Here is a 26,179-nt window from a genome sequence, read left to right as displayed (position 1 = left end):
TTCAAAGAGCCCCCGTTTGTCTCTCTTTTTCTGTCCCAGAGTTTTAGAATTCATTTATTTTAAAAATGTGTTTCGAGACTCTCAGGTCCCTTTTCATTCGGCGTGGTGATCATGAAGAGGTCCCTTTTCATTCGGCGGGATGAAGACAAGGCCTTGAGGAAAGCAGGAATGAACATCAATAACACCGATATGAGGGATTCGCGATTTGCTTAATTTTGGAGTTGTTGTGTACATGTAGTCAGTGAACTGAGACGTAAATCCGCAAGGTTTTTGCAGCGGATAAGTTGAGACGCAGTCGAGGGTTTACTTTCGAGAATTCCTCCAGCCCATCCAGTTTTTAGTCCTCCATTGCTCACATAAAACATTTCTCAGAAAGCACCGAAGACGTAATGTCACAACCATGTTTACGCACTCCCATGAGAGCGCACGTATCCTAAATATTTTTAAGTGGCGAACTGAACCTTTGCGGATTACATTAGGAGTTTATTTTTGTAATGAATAGGTCACTGTTCTTGATCATAGGAGATAAGTTGGAAAGCGAGCTGGCAAACAATTGTGGAAACTTCAATCTGAAGGAAATTATGGTTCCATGCCGCGGCAAGAGTTCCTTACTGAACCCCATACATTAATCATGCATAGACTGTTACAAAGAAACCGTTATATTTAGTCTTTATGAAATTAATGCATAGTTCATGTACAGGGTAAAATGGAACTCTTTTCCCATGCCGCTTCCTCATTTAACTGCAAGGTATTGTTCACCTGTTATTTGGTTACCACCGAGAGAGACCCTAGAACTCAAAAAGCTAGCTAACCAGCATGTACAAGGGGATCAATTTTAGCCGGTCCCGCGCAAATTTCCCGCGCAAAATTTTAACAAACACAATGATGTCAACCGCTGTCACGCAAAATATGCCAAGAAATTTTAAAAGTTCATTCACCGAATCAAAATATGGCGTCCAATTTGAATTACCATTGTTTTTGACTTAGTAGCCTCGTCTTCGTGTGGAAAACACAAAAGGATTATCACATGTGTGAGAGGCTAGTAAGTCCAGAACAATGGCAATTCAAATTGGACGCCATATTTCGATTTGGTGAAAAGAAATCTGTAAAAAGTGGAAAAAAGCTGGGTGAAGGAAATTCGATGCTTTCTGAACATAAAGCTTATTTGATAGTGGTTATCCTGATTATTTACCATTTTGTTTTAGGCTATATCTAAAAATTCAAACGATTTTACGAAAAAGCTGGAACTGACTGGCGTCTATGTGTGTTTATAACTCCCAGATGATAACTTGGTTCTGAAATCCTGAAAATACATGCGCATACGTTTGACCTGCGTTAAACAGGCTAATAATGAATGAGAACATTTCCTAAATATTTTTAGGTCTCAAGCTATGACATTAAAAGGCGGTTACAGGAAAATCTCCGGTGATGACGACAAGAAAGTCAGTTTTGCTTCTTCTCTTTTTTTTCGTTGGATGAACGGAGTCCTTAAGGAGGGCAGTCAAAGACCTTTGGATCAAAGCGACTTTTTACCCTTGTCAGACGAGACCTCTGGCCGTTTTGTCACCGAGAAGCTCCGAACAAGCTGGGAAAGCAAGAAACATCATTGCAAGATACATGGGAAAAGGTCTAAACTTTGGAAAAGCGTGTTTGATATGCTTTCTGTCAAAGATGTGATCATCATTTTGACGGGGAATGTATTGTATACAACTTCTCGCCTTTTGTTTCCATTGTTTCTCGGATATTTCGTTTCTATGCTTATGTCAGCTGAGGCAGAGAATACTTACCTGATTTGCGCTAGCGCATTAGCTATGTGTCTCAACGGTTTGATCGGTGGTCTTGGTATGCACCAGCAAGACTACAAATGTGAAGTGTTGGGGATCAAAATAGGCAGTGCCCTGAGGGGACTGGTGTACCACAAGGTAAGCACGATCTTAGAGAGTATTCTACTCCTTTGTCGTAGAGTCAATAAGCCTTTATCCATCCGATCCAGAATTACTTTTTTCCAGAAACTTTAATCAACAGCAATCAACTTATGCTATAGTGAGACCCAGAAGGAGAGGATCATTGAAAGCAAATAATTAACAAACAGTAACTTACTCTAAAATTAATGGAAAAGTATGCTCTAAAAAAAATAAACCAGGGCTCGACACAAACTTTTCAACTCATTAGCCAAGTGGCTAGTGGATCTTAGATGTTACGACAATTTCACTCTGTTTACTAGCCAAACTGGCTAATGGAAATCAAAAACCACTAGCTAAAACTGAATTTCTACTACTCTGTGGCTGGTTGGCCACCGTTAGTGTAGAGCCTTGTAAACCTTTTATTAAATAATGAAAAAGTACATTCAGAATTGTAAACTCTTACGGCTTTAGAGCCTTCAAAGAGTGACCTTATCCTCCGAAAATTTTCTTCCGAAATGTACTGATATCTCTCCATGGTCTTAGCCTGACCCAAAAAGCTTCCTCTGTGGCTATCACAAGAAATAATTATTTGAGTCAAGAAAGCCCTTTTTTGTAGCTCTTTCTTGTTCAAGTAGATCCCGCCCTCGAGAGGAAAAAAAGAGAATGTTACTAACATACGTCACTGGTAAACGGCCGCCCTGCTGAGCGAGATTCAAATTTCCGACTGAGTTGTCGCATTTAGGACTCCATTGAAGATACTTTAAAAAGTTCGGTACAAGCTCGATTATTCTCGTCTCCAAACGTGCTTATGGTTATCTTCTGTGGAGGAGATTAAGACCGTCTAGGTTTTGAAACATGCTTACTCTTTAATGTCGAATCTTCACTCTTTTTCAGACGCTTCTTCTCAGCAAGCAGACGCTACTGGAATTCACTGCAGGACGCTTATTTGACCTGATATCTAATGATGTTAAGAGAATGGAAGAAGAGACAGTCAAGTTTTTTTTCTTAACACCTTTTGCTGTCCTTTCCTATGCAGGAACAATATTCCTTATCTACAGTTTGATTGGTTGGCAGGCTACTACGGGTGTGTTTTTTCTGTGTATTCTCATTCCATACTTTGCCGTCTTGTCCTATGCTAGTGCCAAGTTGCGCTTGCGCACAGCTACAGTGTCTGATCAGCGAATCTCCCTAATGAATCAAGTAGTTTCCGGAATCCGCGCGGTCAAGACGCAGGCGTGGGAGGACGAATATCGGCGAAAAACAAAAGATATACGAAGGTAAGGTAAATAATCATGTTTAGTCTTGAATTGGTTCCAACAACTATGTGGTGTAAGCTGCAGTAAATATATGCATGAACTACTTTAAACTTAATTATCGTATCTCTCAGAACGCCGCTATGATTGGCTGATTTAAGCGCCGATCAACTCGATGTTTAAGCCCGGGCAACCTTCCGGGCATTTGACCTTTCGAACGTCGGTTCACTCAAATTCATGCTCCTCTGCGCTTATAAATTTGCACTGAATTTCAAAATGACTGATTCGCGTTTTTTCAGAGTTGCCGAGGAAGGAATTTTTTGCTGTCATATTCTAGTGGAAAATAGCTCCTTAACTTGATATAAGTAATCAAAACAATTGTATCAAAAAACGCGCAAAGTTTTCTTTATTTACAGAATGGTAATAATAACAGAGTGAATTTGCAACAGAATTCGAAAGCTCCTGAGCAGTTATACTAAAACAATCATTCGCCTCAAGCTCACTAAATAGTTTTGAATAATTCCCTCGATTTCGTCTTAAGGATTTTTAAATGTATTCACTTCGCCTTCAACGAATCATTGTTAAACCATAATTTGTAGAACATTTCATTGAGCCAAACTCGTGTTTCGTGGTGCCTTTGATTTTCATGCATGGTGCTTGGGTCACAGGAGACTAGCACTTCTATGACGAAGAGGACGATGGGAAATTTTTCAAAGGCAGGGTACACTTATCACGCGCCCACCTCAATAATATTTCATAGTAGAGAGTAGACTGGGGACGAGTAGGCTCGAGAGAATGCCCACAGAACTTGCAATGATCTCTTATCTTCAGAAATGAAATCAGCGTCATTTCGAAGAGGACAGCCATTCAGTCAAGTCTAGATGCCTTGTTGTACAGTGCAACGCCCCTAGCAACTCTGGTGTCAGTAATTACTATGGTGCTCACAGGCCAGACCCTCACACCTGCTAATGTTTTTATGCTGCTGTCGTTTATGGGTTTTCTAAAACTTGGTGGCATGAGGTATGTGATATATGGTTTCCTGACAACATATGACGCGTACGTTTCCCTTGAAAGGATCGAAGAATTTCTTCTCTTGGAAAATTTATCGGCAGCCTCGGAGGGTGATGAAAGTAAGAAACGCCAACAAAAGGTCGAGAGTACCTCCACTAAACAAAGTAGCAGTTGCTTGAAAAAAGAAGCCGAAAATATGGAGAACGTCTCACTCTCTTGTGAAGCAACAGAGCTAGGGCCAACTGATCTATGCGTGTCAAATTTAACCTGCGCAAAAAACCATCGTGAAGAGGAAGTTATTCTTCAGGATATCAACTTTGTTGCACCTTCAAAGAGTTTAACAGTTATCACCGGGCCGGTTGGAAGTGGTAAGTCTACTTTACTCTCAGCGATCGCTGGTGAAATTTCCGACACTAGTGGGACGATTTTTTATCAAGGTAGTGTCATTTACTTGCCTCAGACTGCTTGGGTGTTCTCGGGAACGATAAAAGAAAACATTCTGTTTGGCCAGCCCTACGAGGAGTCCAAGTACGAAAGAATAATCGACGTCTGTGCTCTGAAAGAAGACTTTCAGCGGTTACCTGATGGTGACCAAACAGTTGTTGGAGAACGAGGTGAGGTTCTGAGTGGAGGACAACAGGCAAGAGTAAGTTTGGCTCGCGCAGTTTATGCTGACGGAGATTTTTATCTGTTGGATGACCCACTAAGTGCCGTCGATTTCAAAGTTGGCCAACACATCTTTAACAAGTGCATCAAAAATCTACTGGCTGATAAAACTGTTCTGTTAACCTCTCATCAGCAACAGCACATGGAAAATGCCGATGAAGTAATAGTGTTGTACAAAGGGCATGTCCTGGGCAAGGGACGCTTTATTGAGCTGCAAGGAATAGGTGTCATCAATGCAACTTTTGACCCGCTCTATAAAGAAACTTTAGAGGACAAAACAGAATCATCTGAGACGTTTGCCTGGGAGGATACTGAGAAACACGATGATGCTGAAAAATGCCAGACAATTCATCCCCTGCCTAATGAAGCGAGGAGTTTGGAGATAGCAAAGGAGGATCGTACAATCGGAGTTGTGACGTCTAAGCTATACTGGGACTACTTCAGAAGTGGAGCACATCCTTTGATGATAACTGGAATGGTTGTTTTAATTCTCATTACTCAAGGTAAACTTATTGTTATACTGAGTTACTAGCTTTGAGTGAGGCCATTAAAGGGAATACAACCATCTTTTTAATATTACGTGCCAAAGCATTACAACTGTCGATTTATCCAAGATTATGAGTTCAAAGTAAAAAATGGAAATGAACTTGCATTAAAACCTTGCCTTGACACCCAGGGGGGCTTTTTGCGGTTTTCTGCAGAACAATTGAAGAACGAGCGTGAGGCACGCACGAGGAAAACGCGAAGGGTTAGACACGCGCTATTGGAGAAGCACGTGTCTAGCCGCTCTCGTTTGCCTCGTGCAGGTTTGCGCTGAAAAACATGAGAAACAGCCGGCTATTTTGCGGGCTACCTTATCAGCATTAAGCTTCCGAGAGCAGTTATCTTTTAATGTATACCATGGTTAACCTATTCATCTATCCTGACGTACTGCAGTGGTTACAGAAAGATCCTCAACCTGCAAACTTTTAGTAGTATTTAATGCAGGCAGCTAATATCTAGACCAAATAAATCTTGCGAAGTTCAACTAAATGATCTCATAGAAATATATTTTCAGTTACCGCATCTTGATGTCTTTTTCAGCCGTCTTAGTTGCTCCGGACTTGTGGCTCTCCTTTCTTGCAAGGCTAATCCCAGAAGATCAGAAGAACAGGACTTTTCTTTCTGTCTTCGCGTGTCTGGTTGGCGCGTGTTTTATATTTACTATCATTCGGGCTTATGGATTCCTCCTACTTTCTCTCAAGTGCGCCGAGCGTCTCCACGATAAAATGGTTGTGGCCATTTTACAAGCACCTGTCCTGTTCTTTGATTCAAATCCTGTGGGAAGAATCCTAAATCGCTTCTCGAATGATATTGGCTGCGTGGATGAGTTGTTACCCAAAACATTCCTGTGGGCAATACAGGTGCTCTTGCTGATCTTTTTCCAAATTCTGGTAACAGTTGCCACAAATTTTTGGCTCGTTTTTGTTGTTGTTCCAATTTCCGTGTTGGTTGTTGTTCTTTCCAATTATTACTTGAAAACGGCCAGAGAACTGAAGAGGTTAGAGTCGATATCCCGCAGCCCAGTGTTCGCTCACTTTTCGGAGACTCTGGTTGGATTGGACACGATTCGTACAAGAGGAAGACAGACAGATTTTGTCGACGCGCTATACAGGTACGTTAGAGACATTGACTCAGGATTTGCTGCAAGAGCTGATTAATTCACAGAGCACGAATGAAATGTTATTGACACTATTTTCAACTTAAATCACCAAATTGTTTTCTTTCTGACGTGTTCCAAGACACTGGTCAGTAAGTGAACCTTTCGGGAGTTTCTTCGAGATTAGTTGGGGGGGGGGGGAGGGGAGGGGAGGGGAGTAAGATTCGTCGGAAGGCTCCATTTTATTATCAGGCTAATGATATACATGAAAAAATTTCTCAGTTCTGATTGGTTAAGATGAATGCAGTTTTCAGTTAATTCAGTGCAGAAGAGGGTTAATTCAGTGCAAAGAAAGAAACAAACCAGACATTCTGATTGGTCAGAATGATTGGTCAATGTCAATCAAGGTCAATGTCAAGGTCAATGTCACCTGCAGTGTTTGAATAAATTAGTTTTGCACGTGATGCGCGGGCTTTTCTTCTGCGTAGTTATGAGAAGCTACCTCGTATTTTTTCATGTATATTATTAATACATAATCACATGATTTTCTCGTGCACTTTGGAATAAATAAGCACAAGTAAATTTTTTTAAAGACCACATATTGCACTCGCCCAACGGCCTCATGCAATTTTGTTAGTCTTTGAAAAAATTTACTCGTGCTTATTTATTCCAAATTGCACTCGAAATCATGTGATTACCTATACATAGGGCCGTATTTTACCCCAAATATTCTCCTTAAAGATTTTTTTTTGACTAATATCGAACAACAAAACCCAAGTAACTGCAACAAGCCGATTAGAACAAAGAGAAGAGATCACAACCAGTTAACGAGAACTAAAAGTAACAACAAGGAAACGGCATCGAGTGCAGGAAAACGGAAAAGACCAATAAGGCGGTTGGTTTTGCTTTTGCATAGGATTTAATTTGTTCAGAGGTGTGCTCAAGTTTTTGGACCAGTCACAGGGAAAAATGATACAATGCTGATGCAACACATACTTTTTTGAAAGTCAAACTAACTGTGATTAGCACTCATCCCTTCAGATATCAAGATGTTCATAATCAGGCATACATTATGGTGATCGCCAGCGGTAGATGGCTCGGTACACGTTTGGATTGTCTCGCTTCCCTGTTAGTCGGTGCAGTTGCTCTGGCTGCAGTCTTGGTATCTCAAGATGCCGGTAAGCGCAAGATTCTTAGTAAGGTTTCTCAGTCTTCCTATTCATCACAAATCTGTATAGTCGAGTAATAACACAACATGCACCACCTAATTATGAAATAAGTGAGACTATACACGCACTCTCATTGGTCGTTAGGGGTGTACAGGTGAGAGCTAGGACATTTTAGACTCGCGATAGTTCTTGGGAAATATTTCATGAGGCAAAGCAGTGGAGGACTTTTTAATCGTATAAATACTCTCATCTAAACACGAGAGTGGCTGGGAGAGAAGTGTACTGGAAGTTACGCAAACTTATGTGGCAGTCAAAATCTAACAACGGGTAGTTTTTAAACACGAAAGGAACACAATGGCCACTCGGGCGGCTTAGGAGGTCAGCAAACTTTCACGTGTCTTCTATGATTTACAAATGAATTTGGATACTTAACCTTAAGAAGACTAAAACAAAGAGCTGTTATTTGACAATCCAAAAAAAAAAGCTTTCTTTATTTCCCATTAACTGGCCGCCTTGACAAGACAAAGTGACCAACGCCTTTTAAATTTACTCTTCAAGGTTGAAGCCAGCCGGAGACTGGTCTAGAATTTATGAGATAAAGTGTCTCCCTTTTTGTTTTTCAGCTTCTGCTGGTCTCGCTCTCGTTTATGTCATCCAAACTCTGAACATGACTCAATACGCAGTTAGAAAAGCCTCTGAAGTAGAAAACTACATGACGTCAGTTGAACGAGTTATGACCTACACCAAACTCGACCAGGAGCCTGGATACGAGGAAGATCGACAACCCCCAAAAGACTGGCCTCGGAGAGGAAGTATTGTATTCAGAGATGTATCTCTGACTTACTATCCGGGGGGACCTCAAGTGCTGAAGAAAATCAATCTTAGCATCAAAGGAGGAGAAAAGATTGGAGTTGCCGGCCGCACAGGAGCTGGGAAGTCATCCTTTGTAGCAGCTCTTATGCGCATGCCTGATGCTGACGGAGAGATAATCATCGACGATGTTCCAATTAAAGAGATAGGCCTCCAACAAGCCCGACAAGGTATCTCAGTTCTTGGCCAAAGTCCCGTTCTTTTTAGTGGATCGTTGAGAAAAAATCTCGACATTTTAGACAGGTTTCAAGACGCTGAATTATGGCAGGCTTTAGAGGATGTGCAACTGAAAGATTTCGCCGAGAGACTTGAGGCCAAGCTCGATCACGAACTGCTGGAACATGGCGCTAATGTCAGTGTCGGAGAGCGGCAGTTAATTTGCTTGGCTCGTGTGCTGCTACAACGAAGCAAAATTGTCGTCTTGGACGAGCCAACTGCGCATGTAGACCCAGACACAGAGCAGACGATATGGAATGTAGTGCGGGACAAACTGAAGGAGTCCACTGTCATCACTATAGCTCACCGTTTGAACACGATAAGAGACTGCCACAAGATTTTGGTCTTGAAAGATGGAAAAGTTGATGGATTTGACAAATTTGATTCAATAATGAACTATAACTGAGATGCACTCTGAGAGGAAAGACCAGACCTCGATTCTCAAGTCACGTCTGACAAGTCCTGCAGAGGTGAAGAGATTAGGATAGGTAATAACATGATTTCGAGTGCGCTTTGGTGTTAATAGGCACGAGTAAATTTTTCAAAGAAGACAAAATTGCACGACCCCGGAGGGCGAGTGCAATTTGTTGTTTTTGGAAAATTTTCAAAGGATTATTTTAACCAAATTGCATAAGAAGTCATGGTGTTGCTAATTAATAATTTTCATAAAAAATGTATCACAGAAAGTCAAGAGAGGCGAAATTTTGACAGCGTGCCCGTCCTATTTGTAATTTGTACTCGTCTTAAAACTTTGATTTTGTGTAACATAAAAAATGCACTCATTTTCAGCCATCTAAAAAAAAGTGCTCGAATAGTTCTCGATTTCTTTAAAAAGTAATTTGGATATATCAACAAAGTTGAAATGGTAAATTGGCCACCGTAATGATTACAAAAGCTGACGTTTCGAGCGTTAGCCCTTCGTCGGAGCGAACGGGCTAACGCTCGAAGCGTCAGCTTTTGTAATCATTACGGTGGCCAATTTACCATTTCAACTTTGTTGATATATTTAAATTATTTCGTTACTCCCACCGACGCAGCCCCAAACAGTTTCTTTCGAAACTATCAGCCTTTATTCTTTAAAAAGTGCTTGAAATTTAGATATAGTGCACGAAAGTTGCTCGCAGTTACGTCCTTTTTTACTATTTTCTAGCGGGGGGTGTTTACATATTCCTAGTTTTATCAAACTCTTAACTCTCGACTTTCTAATATACTGAGGTGACCATAAAGTATAACAACGTTTGTCGAAAGAAAACTCTTTATTATCGTTCTGGCATAGTTTCTAAGGCACACAGCATCACAGAACTGTATGCAATCAACTGTATAGCTACAACTATTATTAGTATCTCTTCGATGCACTGTATCGAAGTATCACAGAAGACAAAATATTGCATTTAACATATGGAAAATTGTGAAAAATGATCTGAAATGTTTCCAAAAAAGCGACAAAATACTCAAAAGTCAGTTAAGTGCTTTGGAGTGCTAGAAATGTAAAACAATGCTCCAAAATTCGAAAAAGTGCCAAAAAAGCGCACAGCGCAATCGTAACAGGCTCAGTTACACCCGGGTGATATTCCTCAATTTTTAAACTCTACGTCCACAACTATAATCTTCGTTTAGAATTTAAATCAAGATGAGAGAGCGTTTAGTGATTGTTACTGAAGAAGCCAGAAATATTTGTTCGTTCATGAAGTCGTTTCAGAGAACACTCCAAAGAAAACATTCCACGCCGCAAACAGTAAGCTATCCGTGAACATTTTTCACGCGCATTGCAAAATACATGAAGCGGGATGACGAATACAATAGCGTCCATGCATTTTGCACCAAAAATGCTTGTAGCTTTGTCCAGGGACATTATATTATCTTTTCCTTGATAATTAACAATTATTCCACGAGCGCGCGTTGGATAGGAGAGGATAGATAGCCAACGAGGCGCTACGCGCCTCGTTGGCTATAATCATCTCCTCATCCAACAAGCGCGAGTGGAATAATTGTTTTATTAAAAACGCCCTCAAGAAATTATTATTTTGTCAGAACAAACCGACTTTTTTAGCTCCCTTTTGATTTTAAGCTGAAGCGTACGCTAACCATATTTGTAGATTATGGTATATTGGCTCATATACCATAATGACTAAGCCAATAAAAAGTCTTGAATTGTTTTCGAAAATCTAGTGATTTTTCCATGTGAATGTTTAGGCATATTTATTCTCATAGTTGTTCGGTACAAAAGAGCTATTATATGATACTTGCTTTTCATTGTCACCAATTTTTGGTTTGAAAAAACTATATATATATTGTGGGGCTATCCCGTTAGTCGACCTTAATACAATATAGGGAATATATACAACGCCTTTGCTCTAATGATTGCATTGATGCTAAATTAAGCGGATCATCATATTAAGTTCTATTGGCGCCTGTATTTAAGATTTTTCTTAAGCCGTACTCTTTAACTGACTCCAATCTATTTTTCAGGGTCTTACTAATACCTAGCAAGCTGGGGCTACAGTGTTCGAAATGTGGTAGCACATATGCTTTGTATAGATTCACAATGGTGTGCCATAGGGCTTCGGACTAAGTGCTTAAGGCTGCTTCGGACTGCAATTTTTTAATATAGGGTTTGAAAGTGAGTTTATCATCTAAGGTAACGCCAAGATTTCTATTGTAGTTTAGGGTTGGATATTGTCATTACTTGACTTAAAGTCGTATTTGTACTGGGGTCTATTCAAAGTCATTGCTTGTTTTTGACGCATTAACTGGGGAATGGATAGGATTGCTAGAAAGCCATGTAACCAAGACTTCAATGTCCTTGCAATGTCCTGCAAATTTAGGATAGGCCTTTTTTAAAATATCATTAATATAAGGTTTGAAAGTGAGTTTATCATCTAAACTAACGCCAAAGATTTTTAGTGTAGTTTGAGGCTGGGTATTGTCATTACTTAATTAAAGTTGCATTTTTAATGAGATCTACTCAAAGTCATTGCTTGTGTTTTTGACGTATTAACTTGGATAGGATTGCTAGTAAACCATGTAGCCAAGACTTCAATGTTCTTGTTATGTTGACCGGGTGTACTAGAAGTTCACCGAAACCACCACAACATATCTGGATATTTGAAAACCCTTCAATTTATTGTGCAACAAACGCAGTCGGCTTTCTTTCTCTACTCTTAAGGTAAACAAGTCATTCTTAAAATTTGATAAAGAAATCTTTATGCAATATTATAAATCCTTTATTGACCAAGCTTGTTCGTTCGAGATGGATGGATATTAGCCTCGTTCTTATTTAGCATTTTTATTTTTATTAGTTTCTGACGAGGTTTTAGTACTCTGACCGTCGCGCAATTCTAGTTTTTATTTTTCCGGGTTTCGATCTAGTTCTTGTAATTTATTCGTTCTTTGACTCGACCAGCTGAGCTGTAAAGAATGATCAGTTCATTGGCTCTTTTCAAATTGCTACCGCTATTGTTCAAGCTATATCCGAAATATTTTATTGTTATTATTTGTTATGAAACATTACAGTTAGGGTCTTTGTGGGTTTTCGGACATTCGTAAACTTTTTAAATTTAATCATTTCCAATTTATTCGAGTTAATTCAAGTTCTGTCGTTCTATTAATTAACACAAAATAGAAAAAGCCACGGTAGTTTTTGGGATAGTTAACCAATACATTTTGCTTTGTACACAGTCATTGTACAATTGCATGTCGGTACTTTTATTGACCATGATTTAAATTCCAGGTGATATAAGTGTTACTGGTCTCTCTGGAAATCTGGTTCGCATGGTAGTTGGCAGCTGAGTTTGTGCTCGTAAGTTCGCTTTATTTTCATGAGGATACAGTAGGTCTTCGAGCGCCAATTTTTTGGAATTTTTTATATGTCATACCTAGCATTATTCAGTTAAACTTTATTTTTAAAATTTTTAATCACATGCGAGTAATTAACAAAACCGTATTTTTCGAACTGAATTCTCCTCAAGAGTCCCGTTGAAGGCGAAAAACGTATCGTCACAGTCCATAAGAATGACAAAAAAAAGAACTCGTCTGAATATCAAGCCATCTCGACCTCACGCTTGGTCAATTACGCATATTTAATACTCGCGCTTTTCAGGGAAAACTACTGAGGTTAAACTTCGGCTTCGTTTTTATTTTCTTTTTTGCGTTTCGTCTGTAATTTAAGGGTACGTCACAGGCTATTGGATGGAGATGGCAAAAGGTTATAGTTCTGACCACTGGCCCATTGACATGAAAGTGGGGGGGAGACCCCGGGTAGGTGAGATAACCCACCTAAGAGGGGTAACCCACCGTGAAATGGTGGGTTAAAAGGCGTGAAATGTTAGCCTGTGCTAGAGTGGGATGTACTCGAGCAGTAATTTAAAATTTGAAACAGAAACATCATGGTTGCTGTGTGTAGGACAATTTTTGTTTTTAGAGAAAGCTGGTAAAACATGCCAGTGCAGAAATTGGTCTATAATTAGTAAACAGAGAGAAGTCACCAGAATTAAAAGGAAGAATAATTCGTATTGTTTTAATTTGATCAGAAAACATCAGGTATAAGTGTATGTTAATGGTTGAGTACATTCTTTTGTTTCTTTGACGACATTCTTGGTAATTTGCACATAGCCTGAAGCAGCCCCGGAGTGGAAACCATCACAAGAATCCAATTATCTGGAGAGCTGTCTCGGCAAAGTTTGCTTTCTTCTTATAAGCTGATCTGCATTATAATTCTATTTTTAAGAGTGCACCTAAAATAGAAAACTGGCGTGAAGGGTTCTTGTTAATCAATATTTATTTCAAAGCACACTAATTATCTAGCGCTGCGATTATATTGTATTATGGTTTTGTTTTCTTGCAAGTTACATACCAAAGTGGTTTGGATGACTCCGAAGACAATATTTCTTGTGCTATTGCTTTCGTGGTTTTTGATTTCTCGCTTCCACTTCTAAAACTTCTACTCGGTATGTTTAATTAAACTATAATTTATCTACCGCTTCCAATTTTTTTCTTATACGTTTATCACGCGAAAAATTGCCAAAACGAAGCAAAATTTGGCAAGATTTCCACGCTATCCCAGACACCATTATGCAAACAATTCTCGGATAAAGACATCGACAGCGAAAACGATAGTTTTGGCTTGGTTTAAAAAAAAGTATGGGGCAATGTTTTAGAATGATCATTTCACCATGAATTCGCACGATTTTATTGACGACAGTTTTTTTGTTCATAAAGTAGTAACAGAGAACAATGAAAAGTAAACATCCCACACACTTCGAATGGTAGACTATTCGTAAACATTTCAGCCGCGCTTTGCAAATATATTTAAAGGATAACAAACACAGGAGCTTCCATTTGGCGCGAAAATATGCTTGTACTTTGTCCTTGGACATTCCACTTTCTGTTGTATATTGTCACGAATAGAAATTTGCTTAAGGTTGATGCGTAGTGTGCAAAGTTTTTTTGCTCTTTGGTAAGTTTATGATCATTAACATTTTATCGAAGACCACTCGCATAGTAAAAACAATAGTCGTATTCAGCAATCAAAGGGATTAATTAGCGCGCCAAAAGTCCTCGGTAAGGTCCTCGTTTGTGTTTTTGTACATTGATTTTAATCTCAAAGTTCTACCCAGCACCAGGGGAGACAGTGAAGAAACTATATCCAGCCTCCTTAACTAAAGGTTCGTTTTCAAATTTTCGACTTCAGTTGTTATCTGAATCACGGTTCCGCTCCATATATTCTTTCGTTTCTCAATGAGTCCGGCAAATCATTCATTCAAAGTCTCAAGTCCTCTCCAATATTTTCCCCGAGTATAGTGGATTTCTGTAATCGCACTTAGTTCGGGACTCAACCTCGAATCAGAATAATTTGAAACAAAAAAATTCCCTTAAAAAGTGACAACCTCCAAAGGTTTTCCCTTTAATCACTGCTTTCCCTTGGGAGCGATAACAATTTACCCTACACCTTTTCTTTAAGTTTCCCCGTCATACTATAGGTATCACTGTCTCCCTAGTGATGGGTTGCACTTTGAGATTAAGTCAATGTACAAAAAACACAAACGAGGACCTTGCCGAGGACCTCGAACTTTTGGAGCGCTAATTAATCCCTTTGATTGCTGAATACGACTATAGTTTTCATTATGCGAATGCTCTTAGATAAAATGCTAATGATCAAAAACTTACCAAAGAGCAAAAAAACTTTGCACACTCCGCATCAACCTTAAGAAAATTTATATTCATGACGATATATAACAGAAAGCGGAATGTCCAAGGACAAGCATATATTCGCGCCAAATGGAAGCTCCTGTGTTTATTATCCTTCAAATATTTTTGCAAAGCGCGGCTGAAATGTTTACGAACAGTTTACCATTTGATGTGAGTTAAATGTTTACTTTTCATTGTTCTCTATTACTACTTTATGAACCGTTGAAAAAGCTGCTGTCAATAAAATCATGCGAATTCATGGTGAAATGATCATTCTAAGACATTGCCACATACATTTTTTAAAACTAAGCCAAAACTATCGTTCCGCTGTTGATGTCTTTATCCGAGAATTGTATGCATAATGGTGTCTAGGATTGCGTGGAAATCTTACAGAATTTTGCATCGTGTTGGCAATTTTTCGCTTGATAAATGTACAAGAAAAAATATTGGAAATGGTAGATAAATTATGATTTAAATAAACATGCCGATTAGAAGTTTTAGAAGTGGAAGCGAGAAAGCAAACATCACGAAAGCAATTCCACAAGAAATTTTGCCTTCGGAGTCATCCAAACCACTTTGGTATGTAACTTGCAAGAAAACAAAAACCATACTACAATATAATAGCTAGACAATTAGCGTACTTTGAAATAAATATTGATTAACATGAACCAGTCACGTTAGTTTTTCATTTTGGATGCGCTCTTAAAAATAGAATTATAATGCAGATAAGCTTATAAGAAGAAAGCAAACTTTGCCGAGACTTCACATCAAGCTTTGTTAAGACAGCTCTCCAGGTAAATGGATTCTTGTGGTAGTTTCCACTCCGGAGTTGCTTCAGGCTATGAGCAAATTACCATAAATGTCGTCAAAGAAACAATAGATGTACTCAACTATAAGTGTTTGCACGTTACGTCATTGCCGCCATGTTGGTGAACGTAAACAATACATATCTCATTGGCTTCTTTTGTTCGTCCACCAGCATTTTTTCCTTTCATCATTGTTACCTGTGTCTCTAGAGATTGATTGCAAACCACCTATTAACCTAAGCTTATCCCTGATGTGGTCTGATCAAATGAAACACTGAGTACGAGTTATTCTTCTTTTACTTCTCTCTGTTTACTAATTATAGACCACTATCAGTTCTACCAACTTTCTCTGAAAACAAAAATTGTCCTACACGCAGCAACCATGATGTTTGTTTCAAATTTTAAATTACTGCTCATGTACATCCCACTCTAGCACAGGCTAACATTTCACCCCACTCTTAATCTCTTACGGTAACCGATACTAAAATACCGCTCCCATGTTTGGTGCATCATTGAACAGAACAATAAAACAGCCCATAGAACTCACAATAACACAATTTCTTGGTTTATTCCACTTCAATCTAATTCACGAAACTCTCACCAAATTCGATGGAAAAACTTTGCGGGGTAGGCTTGGTAAATCTCTCGTACATCATGATCCGAGTGATCTCGAATCAAAAATCCTGATCTGGATTATCCCAAAAGAAGGCACCCTTGGGTTTTAAAGAGGATTGGTCATACTTATTTGATTACTTTTTTTAAAAAGTAGACGCAAATTTGTGTGAACCAGGGCATTTCTGATGCCTTTGGAACTACCCCACGATATGTCTTAGTTATTCAATTAAATGTCTGTTTACATGAGGGTAGGGGGGCACCAGGTAGGTTGGGGAAACCGTCTAGCCATAATTGAAAACTAGCCCGCGTTTACAACCCAGGGGTCTGGGAATGAGGTTTCTAGAGGTTGTTAGGGCGCTTTCAAATGTAAAATGAACCCAAAGCCGGCTAGGCAGGTTATCTTGAGACGTTTACGTGACAAGTTGTGATTTTACAGGGTTACCCTTAGCAGACAGATCGGCAGCCTATCTAGGTGGGTTACCCTTAGGTGGGTTATCCCTCTTAGGTGGGTTACCTCACCTACCCGGGGTCCTCCTCCTTCATGTCAATGGGCGAGTGGTCAGAGCTATAACCTTTTGCCATCTCCATCTAATAGCCGCTGACGTACCCCTAAATTACAGACGAAACGCGAAAAAGAAGATAAAAGGGTTTTTATTCAGTCTTTGGGCTCAACTTCGCCTCGGAAAAATAGTTTAGAGTGATATTTTGGCCTCGTAGTAAGGTGGCTCAGAAAAGCGATGTCACCGGTCATTTTAGCTCGCTCTTACGTCGTTGGTGGGGAAGAAACATAATAAACCCGAACTCTTCCTACAGAGATTTGGTTTGGTTATGGAGTTATCGAAGTTGGGTGACTTGTAATGGGGATTAACTACGAAAATGAAATAGTAACAGTTGCTTTTCTTAAGTTGGTTCCCCACCACTGACGTCATGGACGACCGCTGCTGACCTATTTTGAGCCGACCGTCTTACAGCCCCAAACGCGGAAAAAAGGCAACTTCAAATCGAATTTTCTCGTAAAAAACAAGAATTGAACGAAAATGAATATCGACACTTTATCTTACTCCTCTAAAGCTAACTAGAAAATAATGCAAACAATATACCAATTTTAGGCTTCATTTCCCCTCTAAGCACTTAGTTCGAAGCACACCATTGTCAGTCTATACAGAGCGTATGTGCTGCATGCCACATTTCGAATACTGTAGCCCCGGCCAACTTGCTACCCATTAGTAAAACCCTGAAAAATCGATTGGAGTCAGCCAAAGAGTACGGCTTAAGAACAATCTTAAATGCCGGCGCTAACAGAGCTTGTGATGATCTGCTTAATTTAGCATCAATGCAATCATAAGAGTAAAGGCGTTGTATAGGTGGTTTGCACGTTACGTCATCGCTGCCATGTTGGTGGAAGTAAACAATAGATATCTCATTAGCTTCTTTTGTTCGTCCACCAGCATTTGTTCCTTTCACCATTGTTAACTGTGTCTCTAGAAATTGGTTGCAAACCACTTATATATTTACTAATTATTGTCAGTTAGGTCGAATAACGGGATAGCCCAACAATATAAGAGTTACTCTTGTTGTTCAATATATGTATAGTTTTTCAAACCAAAAATTTGGCGACAGTGAAGAGCAAGTATCATATAAAAGCTCTTTTGTACAGAACAATTATGATAATAAATATGCTTCAACAACCACACGGAAAAATCACTAGATTTTCAAAAACATTGCCATTTCACGCATCAGGGCTGTTGTCAACGAAATGATGCAAACTTATAGTGAAATGATCATTGTAAAACATTTCGTGGATTTGCACGTAGTTTACAGAAGAACAAAGAACGTTTTTCTATATTTGTCCGCGGATACTGTATCATTATCAAGGAACAGATAATATAATGTCCCCGGACAAAGCTACAAGCATTTTTGGTGGAAAATGGACGCTATTGTATTCGCCATCCTTCAAATCTTTCGCAATGAGCGTGAAAAACGTTTGGAGCACTGTTTTACATTTCTAGCACTCCAGAGCACTTAATTGACTTTTGAGAATGTTGTTGCTTATTGGGAAACATTTCAGCGCATTTTTCACAATTTTCCATGCGTTAAATGCAATATTTTTGTATCTGTGATGCTTCGATACCGTAGATCGAAGAGATACTGATAACAGTTATAGCTATACGGTTAATTGCACCCAGTTCTGTGATGCTTTATGCCTTAGAAACTATGCCAGAACGATAATAAAGAGTTTTTGTTCGACAAACATTGTTATAAATTATGGTCACCTCAGTATATTAGAAAGTCGAGAGTTGAGAGTTTGATTAAACTTGGAATACGTAAAAACTTTCGCTGGAAAATGATAAAAAAAAAAAAACGGAACTGCGAGCAACTTCCGTGCACTATTTCTAAATTTCAAGCACTTTTTTAAAGAAGTCGAGCACTATTCGAGCACTTATTTTAGATCGCTAAAAATGAGTGCATCTTTCACAGGATGAAATAACTAAATTAAGTTTCCTTAAAGGTAACTTAAAGGTTAACATTAGAAGTATTTAAGTCATCTTTAGGTGACATACGAAAGTTCTGAAATGTATCTTTAATTGAACTTTCCGAAGTCAATTAAAGTGTCCTTATGAACCATTTAGTTAACACTTTAAGGTCACATGAAAGCAAACCTAAATAACCATTTCATGAACACTTTAAGATCACATGAAAGCAAACCTAAATAACCATTTAATTGAATTTAGGAATCCTCTTAATTCTTGTAAAGTCAACTTTAGTCAACCAAAACTTCCACTTGTAAATGCATCTTAAAGGTTTCTTCAATCTTTTGTTTCCCTTTAAGTACTGCTTAAAGTTACAGGTTTTGTTGTAATTCATCTTTAGTTGTACTTTCTGATTCTCTTAAATTTCAAGTTTTGTTAACATTCATCATTAAGTGACCTTTAAGCGCCTCTAAAGGCTGCAGGTTTCACTTTCAACTGACTTTTGATTTGCTTAATCACACCCTCATTTATATCCCAATAACTTATGATATTTTGGGCAACCTTACAATTGATAGAAAAAGAAGCATCACACATTCAAGTAATAACAAAGTGTTTGAAATTGCAGTGATGAAATAGTTTCGTTCAAAACTCATTTGTTCCCCTGAGATAACATAAACCTACAATGAAGCTGAGGATATCCCAGTCGAGCCCCATAAATAATTAAAAAAAGAGATGTCCAAATGTTTGAATTACTGATTGACATACTTTATTAAAATTGTTTCACTTTTGTCAATGTATAATATAATCTTCGTCAAGCAGGTAATAGAATATTTACCACTATAAAAGTATGACAAATACACAAATTATATAACTAGCTGTAGTAACAAACTACACAAAAAGATATTGATTCACAAATTGTACTCTCAAATCCAGCTACTAAGAAATGTGATTTGAAATGATACTTGTCTAACAATAAAAAATATAAGTTCAACCTATCAATCTAAAATTCAGAAAAATTTTCTTAATCGACTTAAATTTGCAATAACTCTCAGTTATTTGCTACATTATTACAACTGTAATACTTATTAAATATGATCATATACCTTAATTTCTTTTAGTAAACAAGTAATAGAAAACAGTTCTCTTACTCTAAAATGCAGCTGAAACTTTGATATACAAAAATGATGTGTACATCTATATATAAAAAAGTATCTCATGTGGAGGAAATTTATTAACATTGAAGAATTCACGATCACTTACTTTAGATGAGACCATAATTATTCAATGAAAAAGAAGCCTCATGCAGGCATGCAAAATAACCTCATTCTAGACTTGGCTTGATATTTTGTACATTTTCGATTTCATTGATTAGTAAAACAATTTTCTCACTGTATTATTGCCCACTCTGGAAAATTTTCAGTAGGTGGGCATCTCAGAAAAGGTTGCCCATAAACCCTGGACGGATTCTCTCTTTAGCTCTTGAAGTGAGCTTTTTCTTATAAGCCTTGTCAAGTTTCTTTTCAATTTTTTTCATTCTCCTACTTTCCCACTGAAGGTGATGCACAGAGTATTTTGTTACTTTTGAGGTATTTCCATTGTCATCCTCGTAGCAGCTTTCCTCACTGCTCATTGCCTCCATGACAAGAACCTCTGCTGCTCTCCCCTTTTCATGCTGGTTGGCCCAGTTGACCAGCTCCAGGGCTGTAGTTTGTCTCATTAACTTCTAAAAAAAATAAAAAAATTAAACAGGCATGAGAAGGGTGTTATAGGACTTCAAATGAAAAATATGATCCAAATCACTAATTTCTCTTGATATATATATATGTGTGTACCCATTGTAAGAATGGAATTCTTAAGCATGTTATAATATAGGGTCTCTTTGTCCTTTTTTTTTTTCCCATCAAATGGTGCATACAAACTATCATTTATCTCACATCACATTTTAATATTTTTCAAATTTATTTTACAAAGATTTTCTTGGGAGGCTCTAGATACAGACCAGAATACCTCACTTATTTAACAATTTCTCTAATAAGAACATAGTCCCTTAGATGTGTCTATATTCAAAGCCATCCAATTTTGAAGTGCCAAAATAAAGACATTCAATGGGAAATAGCTTCCCTCCCATTGATCAAGTGTACTTGAGGGTGTACTCAGTCTGGTAACATTGAACATCTGTCGGACCCCATCATTTGTGAACAGCAGGGTATATGAAAAGTAAAATGTTCAAAATAGTATCCTAGCCAATAAATACCTCTCTTTGGAGACCACTCTTCCAGGTTTTTTGTTTATGAGCCTCATAGTGGTTACCACTCTTCAGTTTCTGTGTTTTCACACATATTTGAAATATATTTGTAAAGCAGCTGTTTAAAGAAATGATTATGAAAATGCCATGAGAAGCTGATTGTAAAAAGATTCCCACATAAATTAATGACAATGTTCAAATTTATAATAATTTATGGCAGGCCACCTTAGAATATCTGCCAAGTTAGTATGTCCTTAGTGATTCATTGCTAAGGTGTAAAGTATGCTTTTTTGAGGATCCACACTGAAGTGTCTCAGATCTAGAGACAAGAAATAAACCTGAAAATTTCAGTTTGCAACATATTTAAATTTCTGTAACATTTGGGAAAGTTAATATGTAAGTTAGGAAAAACTATAAAATGCACCCCCCCCCCCCAGTCCTAAATTTGACCATGTAATGAAGGTGCTCATTAGAGGTTTCAGGGTATCTAACTGTGTTTTTGAATGCTAGTTTTATGATGACATTTATGTTGAGGGGAAAGTGGTAAAAGACACGAATTGATGGTAGAGACTAAAAGCAGGGGTATCATTAAGGGCTGGACAATAGACAAATCGACCAACTTTGAGCAAAATTTTGCCTGGATGTTTTCAAGCCAAGGCCTTCAATAAAACTCAAGTTGTTATAAAGGAGATATGCATCAATATGCTTGAGTGCAAAATCCTTATGCTCACCCACAAAATGTAATGACACCCCAGTAAAAGTGAAATGCATGTGCTATGATTATTGGTAGCTACCTTCTATGACTTCTTTTGTCCAAGGACACTTTTCAGGTCCTCCTTGTTGATGTATTGCCTGCTCTATTGTCCGCTCAAAAAGGATGTTGTTGCTGTCAGAATTTATTCTAAGACAAAAACAAATACAATTAAGCCTGGTATTCTGTAGTAACAATATTAACACTAAGACAAAAGTACAGTCAAACCTCGATTATCCGGACCTGTTGGGACTTAGGTAATCAGTCAGGATAATCGAAAATATGAATATTAATGAGACAATAATGTAAACAAAAGAGATGAAGATAAAAATCTGCTTCGATGACTCTCCGAGTGCTCGATCTTTTGAAAGCGGAGGAGGCAATGTTTTAAACGCACTTTTCCTGAATTTAGACATAATCTCTGAATTTTTTTACCTCATAAAGTTTGGAAGATCAAAGCTCATTAATAATCATAAAAAAAACGGGACCAGAGAAAAAGTCCGGATAATCGAAAAGTCCGGATAATCGAGGTTCGACTGTAACCACCATAAGGTGTTCACATAACATCTCAATATTTCAAGCAGCAGCTTAGACTCGGATTTCCTCGCTCAATCAAGATAAAGTAAAATATCTCTGAATCTAAAAACATATTACTCACTCTTCGTCAAGATAGAAACCACTAAAGTCATCTTTTTTCAAAAGGAGTTTGTACATTCTCCTCACAGTTCTCTAAAAGAATGAAAAAAAATTCAACAATCGGTTTGTCAAGTATGTCCTATTTCTACTCTCACGCTTTTTAAAAACCCTGGTTGTTTGAAGGCTAGATGATGTAGAGCAATCGACACAAGCACAATTAAAAATTAACCTTACCCATCTATGTGAATAAAACAGGCAAGGTCAAAAGGGTCCAAGAGAAAAAATGATTAAATGAATTTTCATACTAGATAATTCTCGTTGAAACAAAAGGGAGGAAAAAAACTTTTCTGGTAGACCTGTTTATGGTAAAGGATTATCAAGTAAATGTAACCACATCTAATCATGTCAAATGATTACCGCCGAAATAATTAAGTTAATTATGCATATAATTCGCGCGCCAAACATCTACTCAACATAAAAGAAAATCTTCCACGAAACAGAACTGATTCAAGCAAATTATGAACACATATCACATTATTCATGCTTATCAGTTATGTTTTTTTACTCACTCGACAAGCCGGTGGAACTACTACCGTCGTTCGCCTTTGTCTTCTGTTTTGGCGCCGACGGACGTTGGCTGCATTATTATCAACAGTTAGAAGACGGCCCTCGATCCGCTGAAGCGCTTCAGAGTTTTCTTTGTTGCTGCGCTCTTGCTGCTGCCGAAGCTTTACATTTTCGCTCGCCAGAGCGTGATTGCTCCGGATCAACTCCTCCAGCAGCACAATGCAATCGTCGGACACTTTATTCCTTTTTTCGCCGCTGGAACCACATCATGGTTTTGATCGTGCAATCGTCTTTCCGCCATATTCTTTTCTTACTTGCTTTAACTACGAATTAACGGTAAAATAACCACACTACAAGTGCTTCTCTCGGATGCTTTGTGATGCTTTGTTAACAAAGTAGTCAAACGGAATATTGAGGTTCAAAAAAGCGCGCGAATTAATATTTCTAAAACCAAACAACGACCTCCTGTTGACATATTGCCTCGTTGTGATGTTTATCGTACTGTGCCTAGCTAACGCTGGCCAGTACAAATGAAGACTCGAGTGTAATTGGAAGCAAGGAAACAGAAAGGCGGGAAAACACGAACTACACGTTCGAACTCTACTTGTTCAAGTAAACAGCTTCATACCGATACCAAAGTTTCAAAAGGGTTAGTTAAAAATATATCTGAAAATCTAGCCGTGTGTAGGTCAAGGATATCTTGTAACACAGGAAATTTACGTGTGATGCACGATCCTCGCAGTAGATAGCGCTAATTTAAGCAATAGCGAAAATCACACCTGAAAAAATGAGGCCTGTACGGGACTCGAACCACTGACCTCTGCGATACTAGTGCAGCGCTCTACCAATTGAGCTAACAAGCCAACTGGGAGCAGGCCGTTAAGTCGATTCGTAATAAACCCGTGAAAGTGATAAATCAGATACAATGAAATATATGAAGTTTATATATTTTGAACTGCGGTATTAGATACGTATGATGCACGATCCTCGCAGTAGATAGCGCTATTAGCTTAAATATTTGAAGCTGTTCACTGTTTCTTGGGTTCTGTATTTTTTTTTTTTCAGGGAGTGAGGAATCTGCTCTTTTCCTGCCAAGACTTTTTCCCACAAGGGCACTGAAAGCTTTCTCGATGGCACATCATAGGTTGGCAGATGATGAGATGGCACATCTTGTCAGTCAGTGCTTTTGTTGTACTGCCAATGTGTATGTAAAATTGTCACCCTGTATGAATTGAAGCTTTGGACGAAGTCAACAGATTAATATGTATTTCTGTAAAATCAATACTGTCTGTCAGCTTCATAGGGAGATTTCCACAAATAACATTGTTTGTATATATGAAACAAAATTTACACTGATCCATGAAAATAAAAATTTCACAATACATATACAAAAAAAAAAAAAAAGAAAGAAAAAGACCAACTACAGAGAATAACCAAAAGTGCTAACCTCATTATAGTAATGCTTGATACAGACAGTTATTTTTTGTTGCCTTTATAGAGTGCTGGAAACACAAACTATTACGTATTCATTTTTATTGTTTGAATTATTTCTCTGAAATTCCCATTTATTGTGACAGTAACATGGGTGTAGAAAGCTTTCTCAATGGCATTTTGTAAGTTGGCAGGTGAAAAAGTGGCACATCTTGTAAATCAGTGCTTTCAAGTGACAGAAGTCTTTCTTTTACCCATTCTTTAATTGCATACCAATGCTTTTGATTAATAAAGCTATTTATTCAGTTTAATTGTAAATGACAGTTTCTTAGGATTTATTGTGACTTGACTTTTGGAGACATGAGCTATAGAACACATTATTTATATTGTAGACAATTTGTTCGGCCGAAGTCAAAATAATTTGTTAGTTTTGTGCAATATATGTTCGCAGTGTTTATGAAAATAAAATGTTATGTCTGTGGTAGGCAGAGGCCTGCCACTTTTGTTTGTCCGATTAGTTGTTTTAGTAAGGGTGGATTACATGAGCCGAGTTCACTGTTTGCTAGGATGGCATTATGTGGGCAGGCCAGCCTGACTCATGTAATCAGCCTCTAAGTGGATGATTGGCAGGCCTGTGGCCTGAATTATTATTTCCCTTGGATTTCTAGCAAAGGTAAATAGATCAATCACATTTAATTCCAGTTTCATTTACATTAAATTTTATTCTGAATACAGTTGAACCCAGTAAATGGGCCACCCTCAGGGAACTGGCAAATGGCCACTAAATAAGGGTTTTTATTTCTTTTTTTGTTAGATCCCAATGCAAATTTATAGCAAATGAACAGCTTTGCTCAATGAGCAAGGTAAATGTAAAGCAAATGTCAAATTTACGTCACACTTGCATGGAATTTTGTCAGGAACAAATACTTGAGTTTAGCTTCAGTTTATAGCTATTGCAAATTTAGTTCAAGCACACTTCTTTTTCAGCTTGAGGATAGTGTTTCAGAAGAAGACATTTCATTCCCAGCAGACAAGATGGATCACAGAAAGCTAATGGTATCATCTATAGGATAGTGAAAGAAAAACCATTGCAATCTGTGTCCCTTGCGAGGATTCGAACCTCCTGCAGTCAGCCTAGAGAAGGTGATCCCAGCTGTGAGGAGAGTTTCGTGCGCTCCTCTCAGTGCTTGTCTATTTTCGCGTCTCGAGGAGAGGTGCAGTGCAGATTGCCCATACTTTGTTCTTACCCTCTGGTACCTCGGCAATGATGTATCCGTATCGTTTTTATTTTTATGTTTTATGATTTTTTTATTTTCATTGATTGATACGAGCACTGAGCCGTTAAATAGGTCTCAAACCCGGAGGCTAGACAAGTCGGTTCTCGGCTGTAACCACCAGAGGACTGTGTCTGTGTTCAAGCGGGGATTTACTTTTCTCCGGCACCCTTGACATTCAAAGTCAAAGGAATACAAAAAGACTAAAGCCAGGTTGGAGAGTATCTGCTTTTTAACTGAACAACATTAAAAAATTATGGCATTTGCAGAACGGAATGGTGACTGTAGCTTAACTTGAGAGGGGCCACGAGAACTAATTGTTTATATCATATCAGTCAAAAATCAATTATCTCAGAAAAATTGCGCATCACCTTATCAGCTGGAAGACAAAAAAAAGTAAGAGCTGGGTCAATATTCATAAGGAACATCTGCTCTATCAGCTGGGCAGAGGAAGAAATTTGTGTGGACC

At 38.3% G+C, this 26,179-nt stretch overlaps 1 protein-coding gene, 1 long non-coding RNA gene and 1 pseudogene across 2 annotated transcripts; 2 read left to right on the top strand and 1 right to left on the bottom strand.

Moving 5' to 3' along the window:
* The first annotated feature begins 1,385 nt into the window (after positions 1–1,385).
* LOC111333530 (ATP-binding cassette sub-family C member 4) lies at positions 1,386–9,264 on the top strand. Its single transcript, XM_088743821.1, has 6 exons — positions 1,386–1,922; positions 2,799–3,181; positions 3,989–5,337; positions 5,918–6,488; positions 7,515–7,651; positions 8,266–9,264. Exons 1-6 carry the CDS (start codon positions 1,392–1,394, stop codon positions 9,132–9,134), a joined length of 3,840 nt encoding a protein of 1,279 aa, XP_088599947.1. The 5' UTR covers positions 1,386–1,391; the 3' UTR covers positions 9,135–9,264.
* Positions 9,265–19,549: 10,285 nt separating this feature from the next.
* LOC148717946 (uncharacterized) lies at positions 19,550–23,306 on the bottom strand (annotated as a pseudogene).
* A 210-nt stretch (positions 23,307–23,516) lies between these two features.
* LOC148717945 (uncharacterized) lies at positions 23,517–24,747 on the top strand. Its single transcript, XR_015994554.1, has 2 exons — positions 23,517–23,654; positions 24,071–24,747. It is a non-coding gene; the product is annotated as an uncharacterized LOC148717945 (long non-coding RNA).
* Positions 24,748–26,179: the final 1,432 nt, after the last annotated feature.

The sequence above is a fragment of the Stylophora pistillata genome, chromosome 13 (assembly GCF_964205215.1).
Source record: "Stylophora pistillata chromosome 13, jaStyPist1.2, whole genome shotgun sequence".
Taxonomy (NCBI): Eukaryota; Metazoa; Cnidaria; class Anthozoa; order Scleractinia; family Pocilloporidae; genus Stylophora; species Stylophora pistillata.
The sequence above is the reverse complement of the archived record's forward strand: the minus strand, read 5'-3'. Positions and strand labels throughout refer to the sequence as shown.